Source organism: Eurytemora carolleeae, unplaced genomic scaffold, assembly GCF_000591075.1.
Source record: "Eurytemora carolleeae unplaced genomic scaffold, Eaff_2.0 scaffold1305, whole genome shotgun sequence".
In the NCBI taxonomy this organism is placed as follows: Eukaryota; Metazoa; Arthropoda; class Copepoda; order Calanoida; family Temoridae; genus Eurytemora; species Eurytemora carolleeae.
This window is the reverse complement of record NW_019397215.1, coordinates 28,637-42,096: the sequence shown is the minus strand read 5'-3', so window position 1 is coordinate 42,096 and position 13,460 is coordinate 28,637. Positions and strand designations below refer to the sequence as shown.

Sequence of the window (13,460 nt, the reverse complement as noted above, 5' to 3'; positions counted from 1 at the left end):
ACATGTGTAGTTTAGTCTACACTGTATGTTGTATGTCAACTTTACTCAAAGAGAAAATAAACAGTGAACACAATGTCAAGTCACAAATGAAGAGGCAATATCAATAATTAGTTCTAGGGTCCTGTCCGAGTTCCAAATTCAGTAATCTCTCACCTTTTTTTCTTTGAGAAAAATGGTTTTTCCACTTAAAGCTATTGCTTGACATTCCAATTAAATTTCCCTTGCTTGCCCTTTATTCAAAATGTCAAGATCGATTCATGCTTTGTTCGAACAATTCTTTCAGATTTTAAAGGACATTAAAAATTTTTGTTATATATATTTATTGTTGATACATATTCAAAATAATACTTTCTTTAAAATGAATAAATGTTCCTCTTTCCTTTAAAATAAGAAATAAATGACTAATATTTTATTTTTCAAAAGTCGTTCTTTTTAAACAATACTTATGAATCTGAATGAGGTTCTAGATAAGTTGGGAAGGAGGAGATTGTTGGAACAAGGCATGAATGTTTAGATCTGTGCTCAAGTTAACATATATATTATATATGCTGCAGATCTTTCTAGTCACTGGAAACTTGGTTACCAGAAAATAAATACAACAGTTAATATCCATTCAAACATTAGTTAAGCATTTTGTTTACCCCTTTACTCTTTGTTCCAGCACACAAATATGCGTTGTACTAAATACAACCCTGAAGTTAAAACAGAAAAAAATGTTTCTTATGACCCACATAGATCCAGGCTGATATTAAAAGTTGTATCAATTTTTAAGACTGGGTTGACTTTACAGATGCAGCACCTTTAAAACTGAAAGAAGTAGTAGGCAAGATTAGCAACACTTTTTAAAGTGGGAGCTTACACCTTCAAAACACATTGAACCAATTTTCTAGCGATAACAATAATATTTGCAACATACAGATGTTAACCCAATTATATAAAAATCTTATTATGATATAATTTATGTACATGACTGTACATGGACTTATTCAAACCTTACATAATGCTTATGTCTTAGATAAGTTAACTCAATTGTTGTCAAACTTTCACTATTACTAAGTTAAGAACATTGATCAAGTTTGTAAAATTCCTACTGAAAACTTTACTCATTCGGTGTAAGAAAGATATATTTAACCCTATCCCCGCTGGGGTACTTGAAAACCAGGATACGCTGGGGGGGGGTCAATTTGCCCCCCCCCCCCTCTAAATCCCATGTTTTATGTCCAAATATGACAAATGATACATCATTAGAAAGCTCTTGTGCTCTACTTTTAGAATCTGCAAAAAAATTTGCAAATTTGCGAAAATTGAATTTTTTATCGCAAAATCCAGTTTTATAGTAAAAATGTTTGCAAAAAAAAAATTTGTCCAAAAAATGACAAATTATACATTTTTGAAAAGCCCTTGACCATGCCATTTCAAATATGCAAAAAATTTTGCAAAATTTTAAATAACCTGATTTTTAATCAAGAAAAACTAAAAATGTGCAAATTTCCTTTGACAGGTTGTTTGCAAAAAATCTGCAATTCTAATTCGGAAAACTTGTGCAATCCGTTTCCTTATGTCATAGGCTTTCCAAAAAGCTAAATTTTATCAAAATCTGACAAGTGAAAGTGGGTCAAAACAAAGATTTAGTTTGCTACAGGCAAAAGCAGTTATTCAGGCAGTGTGCCTGAGGACTCAGGCAGTTAGTATTAAAGCCCGGTTTTAGGCCTAAAGGGAGGGCTTTGGGTATGTAAGAAAAGTCAGAAAATTTCAACAGCCTCAGACCAATACTTTTTGAGTTATGTAAAAAAACTACAGGGGGGGGTCAAATTGACCCCCCCCCCCCAGCGGGAATAGGGTTAAACTTCTTGAGAAGTCTAAAATTGTTTGGGATTGTCTTGGTAATATCTATTAATTCTCCATTTTAAAAGTTGCATTCTGTATACACATTTAAATCTTTTAAACAATGAAATTCCTCTCACATATGCTCTGACGAAGAACTAAAGGGTAACATTTGTGAATCAGGCAGATAAATATTCAAATACAAAATGGTTTCCCAATTGAAATTAGGTTGACTTAGTTAATTTTACATTAATTGAGTTTATTGAAAAGATAATTTTCATTGTAATTTATCCAATAATTTTAAAACTTGTGACATTGTCTTTCTGATTCAATTCGAGAAATATCTAAATAAATTTGTATAATCTCATACCTTTCTTTCAAATGCTTTCTCTTTTTTTAAGGTTCAAAAAATTATTGTTCGATTTTTTATATAATACCCTCTAAAATGTTCTTTGGCATGACACTGTGAGTGTGACAAACTTTAAGACATACTGACATTGCCAACAATACGATTAAACTAAACCTGTTCACACAAACTCTAATATTATAAAATCAATTTTCATCAATATATTTATTCAACTATTTGAAAAAAAAGAACAACAATTAAAAATTCATGACTAACTCTCACTGATTAAAATTTGAATGAATTTAATAATTTACCTAAATATCTATTGATTTCTGTATAAATCTAATTCTAACTCTATACACAAGAGATAACATTTAAAATCATGGATTCATTTAAATTAAACAAAAGGCGGAGAAAAGAGCAGAAGTGTATTCCACTAAATAAATGGGTGTGTCCAGATTCACTGTTTGTTCCTTCTCTCTTGAACCTTATGTTTTATCTTTATCCCTTTATGCTGTTCTTGTTTCATTCTCGCTTCTTTTCAAATCCGGAGAAAGAAAGGACTGCATCCCACCCCCTTTAACCACACCCATTTGTTTCTCAACTAATTTTATAATTTCACCCTAAAAAGCTTTTTCTCCGGATTTCAGACTCCAATCCAGTCCTCACAGCCAAGTTAAAGGGTATGTCCATCTACTGACTAAACCAGATTAATAACTAGCTAAATGCACATGAATAATGTGGGGATGCATAACTAATCAATTCTTCACTGTTATGCCAATCCATTTTATTCTTAAACCAGCACAGGGCTTTTTTCACTAGTTATTGCAATATTTGTATTAACACTGTCGTTTGAAAAATTGCCTAATTTATACTCTGTGCTTGACAAAACTATCTGTTTATTTTAAAAACTGGTTTAGTCGGTCTACCCTGCAGTGTACTGTACTCTCTACTGTAACATGTTGTGCACATTAAACGGTTTTTTAAGTAAATGTAAATCAAAACCGATTCTTGTTTACATTGCACAGTTAATATTACTGTACACACTGAACTTAGTTCATTGTTGTATTTGTTAGAATGAAAATGCACAAGCAGTAAATAGCGTTAGATTGTACAAATTAAACTGCTTTTAAGTATGCATGCATTCTTTCATGGGTTGTTAAAATGAAAATGCAACGCATAGCCATAATGTAACAAAAAGTAATATTTTAAAATTTCCTTTGAAGGTTTAAAATTGCATAATATCTTAAAATAACTACAATAAATTATTTTTTATCATTTCTGTGTGTGTGTGTGTTTTATTCCTTGAATTACTCAAACTGCTTCAATATTAGTTTCCCAAATTCTGAAACTTTCAATTATTTACTGGAAAAAATAACAATTTGAAAATTTAAAGGAATTTTACAGTTTTATTAGTATTGTGAAGAGGACATACATGAAGTAGGGTAAACTTTATTTAATTTGAACAGGTCTGTTCTTCATAATGTTGCATGACATTATAGCATTGAATTCATAACTGAAGTTTTTAATTTTGCAGATATTAAATCTTTTATGAATAACTAAACCTATATTTTTGATAATTAAAAATAAATTGGTCGATTTTATAGTTTTTGAATATATTGCACTATTTATGTTTATATTTCACCAAACTAAGTATTAGTAGTTAACATGATAATATTTTTGTTTAGCATTATTTTTGCTACATAAAATTAATGTCAAATTTTGTACATAGATTACCAAACACATCTAAATGAATCTTGCTTAACCCAAGGTTTCATAATCTTTAAGAAAGCTTTCACAGACTTTGCCTTTATATCTTTTATTTTTAAATGCTTAGCTAATTTTTAAACATATCTTAAGTAAATATGTAACAAACTTACTTCAAAACCTACCCAATTCACCAATCCACACTTGTAAATATCATTTAACAAAATTTATTCCCATCCTTTTCATTTTCTATACATACTCCGAAAAGATTTCACTTTATATTGATGAGTATCTTGTTAGTTTAGCATTATTATAAGTTGTCCTAGATAGTGTTTACATGTTTGTGTTGTTGTAAATCTATTAAATATACAAAATATCAATACTGACAGAACTCAAAACAATGAACATTAAACATGTTTCACTCATGGGGTCATACAAACAAATATGGGTGTTATGGGACAAATTGGTTTATCATTAAGGGTTGATAAAAAGATATCTGAGCTGAAAACTTTAGAATGGTGGATATCAGGATTAAGGCTTAATCCACTCTTTTTCTTAATCTGCAGATTAAATATTGCTTGTTCTCCACTCATTTTTAATCTCCAGATTAATTATCCGATCAGGATTAAGGATATCCCATTCAAAAGTTCCCATCTCTGTTGAAACAATGTTGATTTTTGATGAACATGGTTAAAGTTGAAGACTTCTTAATAAGTTTGTATGGTTTTGATTGTGGTTAGTAAACTACTTTTATGGATGAATGTTGTGTGACAACTTCAAATCATCTCACATTAATAATATGCTTTCTAGCATTTCTTTTACATTTCTCTCTAAAAACAGCTTTTCCCTTTACCTAAATATGCTCATAATTATATTTTATTGTTAAAAAGTCTCCATAATAACTGCAGTTTACTTCAGATATTCTATAAAATTTCTTTATTTAAAAGTCAATGGTGAATTCTTTTATGTTTTCAGTAATTTGAATTAAGTCTTAAATTTACCTTAACAAGGCAGAATGAGACTTAGTAATCATAACCTATGCATAGTGTGGTGTCTCTTACATAGTGATCTAGTTTTATGTTAAACCATTTCTGTTGTTTCTCTGGTTTCCTTATCCCCTAGTTAGTGCTGAGTATTTATTATATAGGGATCTACTGAGACTCAATGTGGGAAGGAATCATCTAAGTGAGATCCCTCGGGATGCAATTGTATCACTGAAAAACCTGAATCAACTAGATTTATCTGAGAATAAGATCGAACATATCAAGCCTGGGGTCTTCCAAGGTAGGAAAAAAATAGGATAAAAGAATTTGGTGGAACTAAGTTGATAATTAAGGTTTTCTCATTTTGATTTTTTTAGTTTTCTTTAATATGTGGTAAACCAGACGTATGAATTTTAAAATAGTTTTAATGTATCCAGGCTATTTTCTTATCTGAGTGAAAAAATTGTTTTAAAAATTAAAGAACCTATAAAAAAATTTTATCATTTATATTTTGTATCCAAAATATAAAATGTAACTTTTATTACAAATGAAAATACCTGTTCAGAAAAGTTTATAAATTGACTGATGTATCAAATCAATAAGTCTCCGGATTTCTTGTCAAATATCAAATATCATTTCAAATCTACAAAAGAAAAAGATTACAGATAGATTTGGTTGCATAAAATGAATTAACAAAATTAATAAACTTCTGAAAATGTTTTTAAAAATATGTTTACAACAAAAATAACATTTAAATTTTTTATTACTACTAATAAGGTAGGACTTTATAAATACAAAGTAAACAGCCTTTGATCACATATTTTTGTTTAAAGTTCCTCAGATCTGGCAATGGGTTAAACTCCAAAAATGTCAAATTTATTGCATTATTGCATTTATTTTGAAATTCGTGTTTATCTCATATTTTATGTATCTTGAAATATGTGTTTACATGTTAAAAAATCAATTATTTAGGTATGGATAGATTAGATACATTGACCCTAAACCACAACTACCTGCAGGAGCTTGGTCCAGGAGGGTTTGAAGGATTATCCAAACTAACTTCTCTTAGCCTAGATTACAACAAGATAAATACAATTGATCCTGAAGCATTTAAAGGATTAGAAGGTAATTTATTCTACTCTTCATTTTTTCATGGAAAATTTTAAACCTTTGATATATTCAGTAAGAATTCCAAATTCCTAAAGAAAATCTAATTTAGAACAAATGCAGTCTTTATCAATGACAAACAACAAGCTGACAAGCTTACCCACCTCGGCTCTGAGACCCCTACACCAGCTGACTACACTTCATCTTGATGATAACAACCTTCACCAGTATGTATATTGCATAGTCACTATTATCTTCATAATAACAGGTTTATGAGTACCTTTATGAGCACCAGTATGTATATTGTATAGTCACTATTATCTTAATAATAACAGGTTTATGAGTACCTTTATGAGCACCAGTATGTATATTGTATATTCACTATTATCTTAATAATAATGAGGAAAATTTAGTTGTTTTTATTTCGGACAGAGATCAATTCTGTCAATATTTTACTCCATATCTCTGCTTCAGAAATATAAAATTCAATCCTGATTGAAAATTATCCAATTTCAGATAACAGAAAAAACACAAGAAAATCTTTGTCAAGTCTTCTCAGACAACGGGTTTATGAGTACCTTTATGCAAATTTTCAAAAGTTGTTCAATTGCCTCAACAGTCCCATTAAATATTAGCTGGTTGCTCTGTTGAATTTTGATCATGCTTATGCAATTTAACAAATGGATACTACATAGTTAAGTAAAAATAATTTTAAATGAAATTTTTCGAACTTTAGTTGTTAAAAAAAATTCAAAGAAAAATGTTTGTTGTGAATGTGAGAGTAAATATAAGATGTTTTAACACATGTTTTGATAGAATTTATTATTTGAATTAAATTTACAAAATATTTACAATTTTGGTTTTTTTTACAAAAACTTCATTCTTTGATATAAAATGTTTATGTATTTTAAATTCTTGATCTAGATGTAAGGGAAAGATGAATAATATAATATTTGTAGAACCTTCAATGTTCTTCGTTAGTACAATCGTTGTATTTTCCATATAGTGTACATTGACTTTATACCAATGTTTCATGAAAGTTGTATAGCGCTTGCGCAAACTGATTTCTACACAAATTGCCCAAATTATATGCAGACGGTTCTTATATTAAAAATTTCTATTCAATCCGCACACCCTCTTATCATCAATGACTTATTATATGCATTTAATGTTCTACTACTTCACTGGTGCACTCTTCAATTTATATGTCTTGCAGGATCCAAGTATCCTTAAGTCCAAATTTTTAATTTAAGAAATGTATGTATTTAACCCTCATACAAATCTCTCAAAAAAAATGTAAACGAATTTGTCATTAAGCTTCATTGAACACATGTAAACTATTTTGTATTTATTTCACAAATCTAGAAAAATGTAAACGAATTTGTCGTTAAGCTTTATTATTAAACACAAGCAAACTATTTTGTACAATTTAAATAAGAAGACAATAAATATTTAGATTTCAAAAAATATTTTGTTTTAGGTTGGAAGAGGGAGCGTTTCAGGGATTTGGGGAACATATTAAGAACTTGTGGCTTCAGAATAACCAGTAAGTTTCTTGAATTTTCCATAATGTACTTTCCTATAACTCAATTTTAAATGATTGAGTTTAACGTTTAATTTTTCTCACGGGAAAAGTTTGTGTTTGTTTTTAATTTCTTTAATACAGTCATATCCCCTAAAGCCTTAAATTGCTGTCAGCAATAAAATGGATGAAATTGTTTCGTGTTAACTTACAGTTTGCCCAGGATAGTTTTGTTTAGCATTGGACCATTGCATTTTTTAAACTTGGCTTGTATTAAACCCTTTTATTCATTTGTTAAACAAATATTTTAAATTAATTCTGAAATAAGAATATAAAAATATAAGAATAAAAGAATTTACCTATATCATCTGGTAATTTTCAAACAAATAAACAAAGTAATGTTATAATTATATTGAATTTATTTATCATATTTAACATGAAATAGGGGAGTTTTGATTTTAAATCTGAGCCTGTATTGTTTACAGTTACTGTTAATAGATATGAAAAATACAAGTATCTACATGATAATCAAAATCGTGTTTAGTATCTCCTTGATACCACTGACCACATTTGATGACCTACACTCCATTGAGTGGTTGAAGCTATACAACAATGAGCTGACCACACTCCACTACGAACTCATGGAACCTGTTCTAGATACACTCAAGCATATAGATATTCATAGTAAGCAAGATTTTTTAAATTTTATCTTAAAGTTCAGTTCACTTTTAAACTAATTAAAATTGTTTGGGTAAGCAGTGAGTTTCACTGTTATAAATGAAACTACTCATAATACCATGGATAGTCCTTTCTTAATACAAATATTAATAAATATGAATTTTCAAACACAAAAACTACACCTTTATTGATTTAAAAAATGAAGCAAGCTTAATTTTTCCTAATACCCTGAACCATAGGTAACCCGCTTATCTGTGATTGTGAGATGAGGTGGTATAAGAAATGGTTTAATGCTGAATGGCAGGTTAGAACAATTATATTTTACAATTGAAAGTTAGTAAGTCCTAATTAAATAATTTGTTTGTATTATATTATGAAACTTAGAAGGTGAAAATGCATTTTGCATATCAGAGTCTATCTAGTCAAGCTCTGTCACTAAAATAGTGTTCAGTATTAGACATGTATTTCTTAATTAAAAGATGCTTATTTAACGCATGCCTGGAAAATGGTAGCTGATTTCCTATATTTTAAAAACAAAGCAAATTGTATTTGTTGCATGGATAAATCTGTCTTGTGTTGTTATTATATATGTATAGAAATTATTTACATAAAAATATAAAGCTGTGAAAACAGGATTGTTACAACACTAAAACTTTGATATTTTTTTTAAGCTTAGGTCATGAGTATACAGAATTGGTGACAGTAAAATGCATAAAAATATTTTTATTCCCTGCCTTATAATTCCTGTTTGCATGTTAACTGTTGAGAATGACACTGTCATGATACATAATTTGTAAAATTGTAAAAACTCCATCCAAAATCCAGTGAAGTCCTACAATTGTTAAAAATTTGAGACATTAAAGTATTGTATTATTATTGTCCTTTAAGGTAAGCACAAAACTACATAAGAGTGACCCAAATTCAATTTGTTCTTTAATAGTATAGGAAATTAATTAATGTTTCTAAGATCTGTACCAAATCAGGGATCTCATTGGATTTTCTGTTCTGAATGATTTTCAAAGTTTTATAATTTCTCAAACATCAGCCTAAACCCCCCTTTATTTTTCACAAACACTTCATGAGCAGATTCATTACATTGTTTTTTCTAACCTTTTACAAAGAGGTTGAAAAGCAACTAATGTGTTCAGCTCTAAACTGGAAGGTTAAACACTCAACGAGATGATATTTAGGAGATTGATCAAGATTATATAAAAGCAACTCATTGTGTTGATCCTGAGGATGGTAGGGAACATCTTATATCTCAAGTATCCCTGAATCACATGTACTGTATACCTGCTGCAGCCCTATCCTCTAGTGCTGGTGTGTACTGTACATGGTACATGCTCACCCAGCTTCTGGTTACACTGCTTTATATTTAATTCATATAAGGTAGATAAGGTTAAACTAGAGATGGACATTGTTGCCTGGTTCATTTTTGAATAGTCAAGATTTTAGGTTTAAATCGTTAAGAGGCTTATTTAGCAAGAATCTGAAATCTTTAAAGATGTCAAAATTGTATTCTCTTGAACGTGTCAATCACTTAGCTCAAAAAATGCATAACACATATTTTGTTGAATTTTAGAATTTTTTTAAAATGAGAATTTAAAACACATTGAAAATGACTTTGACAAAAGATTAAACCAACCAATTATTTTTATTGGCTTTGGAGTAAAAATTTAACAATAAGTAAACTTTATGCAATGCAAACAATCTTAAAATAATTTGAAAATCTCAGATTTTCGAGGATCCTCTTTAACATGCAAAAATCTTGAAATTTTGAGAACGAACCAAAACTATGTCTTTGTTTAGGTTAAACACATCTTTTAATGATCACTCAAAAGTTCTTTCAGGCTTTTTAATTTTCTTTGCACAATGCTTAATTATATTGGATCCAAATTGAACCACCTTTTTCAAATTTTCTTTAAATCTATCAATTTTTAAGAATAAAACAATTAGAATATTTTAAAAAAGATTTCAAGAAAGTTTAAAAATGTTTTATAAAGAATACAAGTTGTTTTCTCATGTCACATGCACAATTTAACAATAAACATATTAAACAGAGTCAAAATTGTTTATCAAAATAGTTAACTATTAAGGCACAATCTTTAATGATAAAGATATTCAAGAAGGTCTAAATCAGCATTGCATAGAACACTTTAACATCTAGATTCTGCTATCCTACAAGCTGTTAAATTAGAACATGAATTCTTTAATCTTTATTCAATGCACTTTATGATTAATTATTTTTCACTGATTTAGCACCAACTTATTCTTCCTTTAGTAACACCCATTCATTAGACTTCCTTGCAGTTTCAGGATAAGAAGATGACGAACTTGTTATGCATGAACTGAGTGTTGTTTTTTCAGTAAAAAGTATAACAAAGTTAATTAATAAAACTCCAAGAGGAGATATAGGTTCATATCATTAAGTAATTTTAGGCACAGAAATTAAGAATGAATGGCAACATGAAGAATTTAAAATTAATCTAAATTGAAATTTTTGATATTACTTCAAAATAATCTTATAACATTTTAAACTTACATGTATTTATATACTTTTAGCATGCATGTATATTGTACTTTGTACACCTTTTTAAAACAATTTTAGAAATTACAATTTTAACAATTCAAACTCAGGACAGGAGGCTGGAAGACATTCCTTAAATTATGTATTCATGATAAACAAAGTGCATTAGCAAGCTTGCTCTGTAATACAGTTTTTCTTCAAGTTTACTTAAAAACTGCATAAAATGTGTGCTGGAATGAAATCTAAGGATGTTGTTTACTTACAGTTTGCATCTTAAACTTTATAATCTCTACTTAACAGAATTATAAACTTTTTCTGACCTCCAAGTATCCCCTTCTTCTCTCTAGGTCTATTCTATTATTAATCCAATTTATCTCACTTATACAATCTTTTTCTGAATTTCATTTAAATATTTAGGAGATTGATCAAGATTACATAAAAGCAACCCATTGTGTTGATCCTGAGGATGGTAGGGAACATCTTATATCTGAAGTATCTCTGGATCATATGTACTGTATAGCACCAGAAGAATCCTCTTCTCCAGGTGCAGGATTGAGTACTATGCCTAGTTTACACCAGGAACTTGCAGCTCTACTCTTACATTGCCTTTTATATGTATATGTCCAGTACTGAACAACATGAACTAAACCTAGATAAATATATTAACCCAGTGAACTTCGGGTCTCAGAGCCAAGAAAAAGTGAATAAAAGACATAAATGGTTGGTTACAAGATTAAAATATAACCTAGGAAACATTGAAAATAGGAATATTTTAAACAATGTAGAAGTAAAAATTGAACACCCTGATCTGTGAGTGTACTGCATACTATTTACAATAAATACAATCTTACAATACATTGTATATTGTATACTTAATAGAACTATACAACATATTTTGTAATCTAATATATTGTATGTTTTATAGAACCATACAATGTAAACTTGTATGTATATTTCATCTTGTATATTATATACTTTATAAAACTATAGCTACACTATAAAATGTTAATGTCGAATCTTTCTCTTTCTTCTTTACTCTCAGCTTAGCTCTAAGTCCCAGGGATAAGCTCCATGTTATGGATTTTTAATAATGCTGAAAAAGTCGAGAAATTTCATTTCTCAAATCTGAAATTCTTAAAACAAGAAATTAGCAGAAACAAATCTAATTTTTTTCTCACTAATTATTTTAACATGTTATTTATTTATAGATATGTATTATTATTATTGTTGTTCTCTTCTCTATGATGGTCTAGAATTAATTAGGATACAATCTAAGCTGTCCTGCTGTACACTGTACTGCGTACATATATTGGGCAAGGAAAATATGCCAGGAATCTCCCTGTTCCGTTAAATCTAAGTACTGCAGTGGAAGGAGATCAAAACAATGAATCAAAATGGTTTTTTTAAGGGATGGGGAATATGCTATTTTGAGTAAAACTTATCACAAATTTGTATATATTAAATGGGGTTTAATTTAAAAAAAGCATATTTATTTTATTTTTTTAGACATTATTGGTCCCAGAGAGTACATAATTTGAATACATTAGATTTTGGGGTTTCCTGGTGTAAGGAAAGGTTTTCCATGGTTTAAAACCAAAATAATGAAATGGATTCACTTGTACATACCTCACAATTATAGTGTTATTTTGAATTCAGATTTATAACTTTAAAATATTGTATCTTTAATAACGAATGAAAAATATAAATTTTTTTTTCTGACGCAAAGATTGCAAATGAGCAACGTCATGAATACTTTCTTCTATATTCAGAAAGAGAACAGTTTAATCAATAGAATCTATATTTAAATTCTTTAGAAAACATCCCGTCAATGCTGTTTTTAACCTGTCAATATTTAAAAAAAAAAAACTTTTGCAAAATTAATTAAATGTTCTTGCTTGCAGAAGACTGCTGGTTATTGTTTAGACTTCACTAAAAAGTGAATTTTGCAGTTTTCTTAAACCAATGTAGAATTGAATTCAACTTTTAATCTTACTCTTATCAACAGTTTTAATTTGTATAATTTAAATCTCTAAATGCTTCTGTATTCTATATCAAGTAGGGATTTATAAACTGAAAAGAAGTTTCATTCCCTCATCTGTGCTTTGGGCATATGCCCCATTGACATCTATACCTTTGGTTTATAGTTATCTTATTTTGATAATGCGCCTAATAACAAATTTTAAGACTCGAGCAGTGTATAAGGTTTAACCTACATCACATATTTCTTATTTTAAATGTGTGTATACAATGTTATTTTCAATGTGATAAATTCTGACCATTATTATCCTGTTTCTCCGCCCTTGAACTATATATTGTACATACATAATACATATCCAGTGTTTTCTTTTTAACAATTTTGAAATAAATGTTCATAAACCTAGTCTTTATTCCTTCCACAGCCCATTATAGGTCAGTTTTTAGTGGTATGTTGCTCTTGGACATTTGTCATGATATTGTTAAAAAAAACATGAATCTGCACTCTGATTAGATGAATAAACAATTAAAGTATGGAGGAAATTTTAGAGTTAATGAAACACAATTTGAAGAACTTTCTACCAGCAAACATTCAAGTATCCACATGTGACAGATAAAATTCTGTTTGTATTTAATATTGAGTAAATTGATAATATAAATATGAATTTTTTTGACAAGAAGAAAAGTTTTCAACGGACTTAAAACCAAAAACTAATATCATAGTTTGAATTCAAAACATGATTTGGATTTTAACATATTTTACTCGTTTTTTTTCTTCTTTTTTTCTTCTGA

General features: G+C 28.9%; 1 protein-coding gene across 4 annotated transcripts in view; it reads left to right on the top strand.

Annotated features, from left to right (window-relative positions):
• Nucleotides 1-13,074, top strand: part of LOC111712788 (leucine-rich repeat-containing protein 15) — a 28,669-nt gene extending 15,595 nt beyond the window's left edge. For 2 of the 4 annotated variants that reach the window (XM_023487513.1, XM_023487512.1), the window contains exons 8-15: nucleotides 2,821-2,853; nucleotides 5,025-5,161; nucleotides 5,833-5,985; nucleotides 6,080-6,194; nucleotides 7,448-7,513; nucleotides 8,034-8,173; nucleotides 8,407-8,471; nucleotides 11,112-13,074. In XM_023487513.1, the coding sequence (XP_023343281.1) occupies nucleotides 2,821-2,853; nucleotides 5,025-5,161; nucleotides 5,833-5,985; nucleotides 6,080-6,194; nucleotides 7,448-7,513; nucleotides 8,034-8,173; nucleotides 8,407-8,471; nucleotides 11,112-11,327 (925 nt within the window). In that variant the 3' untranslated portion in view covers nucleotides 11,328-13,074. Of the gene's footprint in view, nucleotides 1-2,820; nucleotides 2,854-5,024; nucleotides 5,162-5,832; nucleotides 5,986-6,079; nucleotides 6,195-7,447; nucleotides 7,514-8,033; nucleotides 8,174-8,406; nucleotides 8,472-9,357; nucleotides 9,557-11,111 lie in introns of all 4 variants that reach the window. The other 2 variants (XM_023487514.1, XM_023487515.1) reach the window with 2 other exon arrangements.
• The last annotated feature ends 386 nt before the right edge of the window (nucleotides 13,075-13,460 follow it).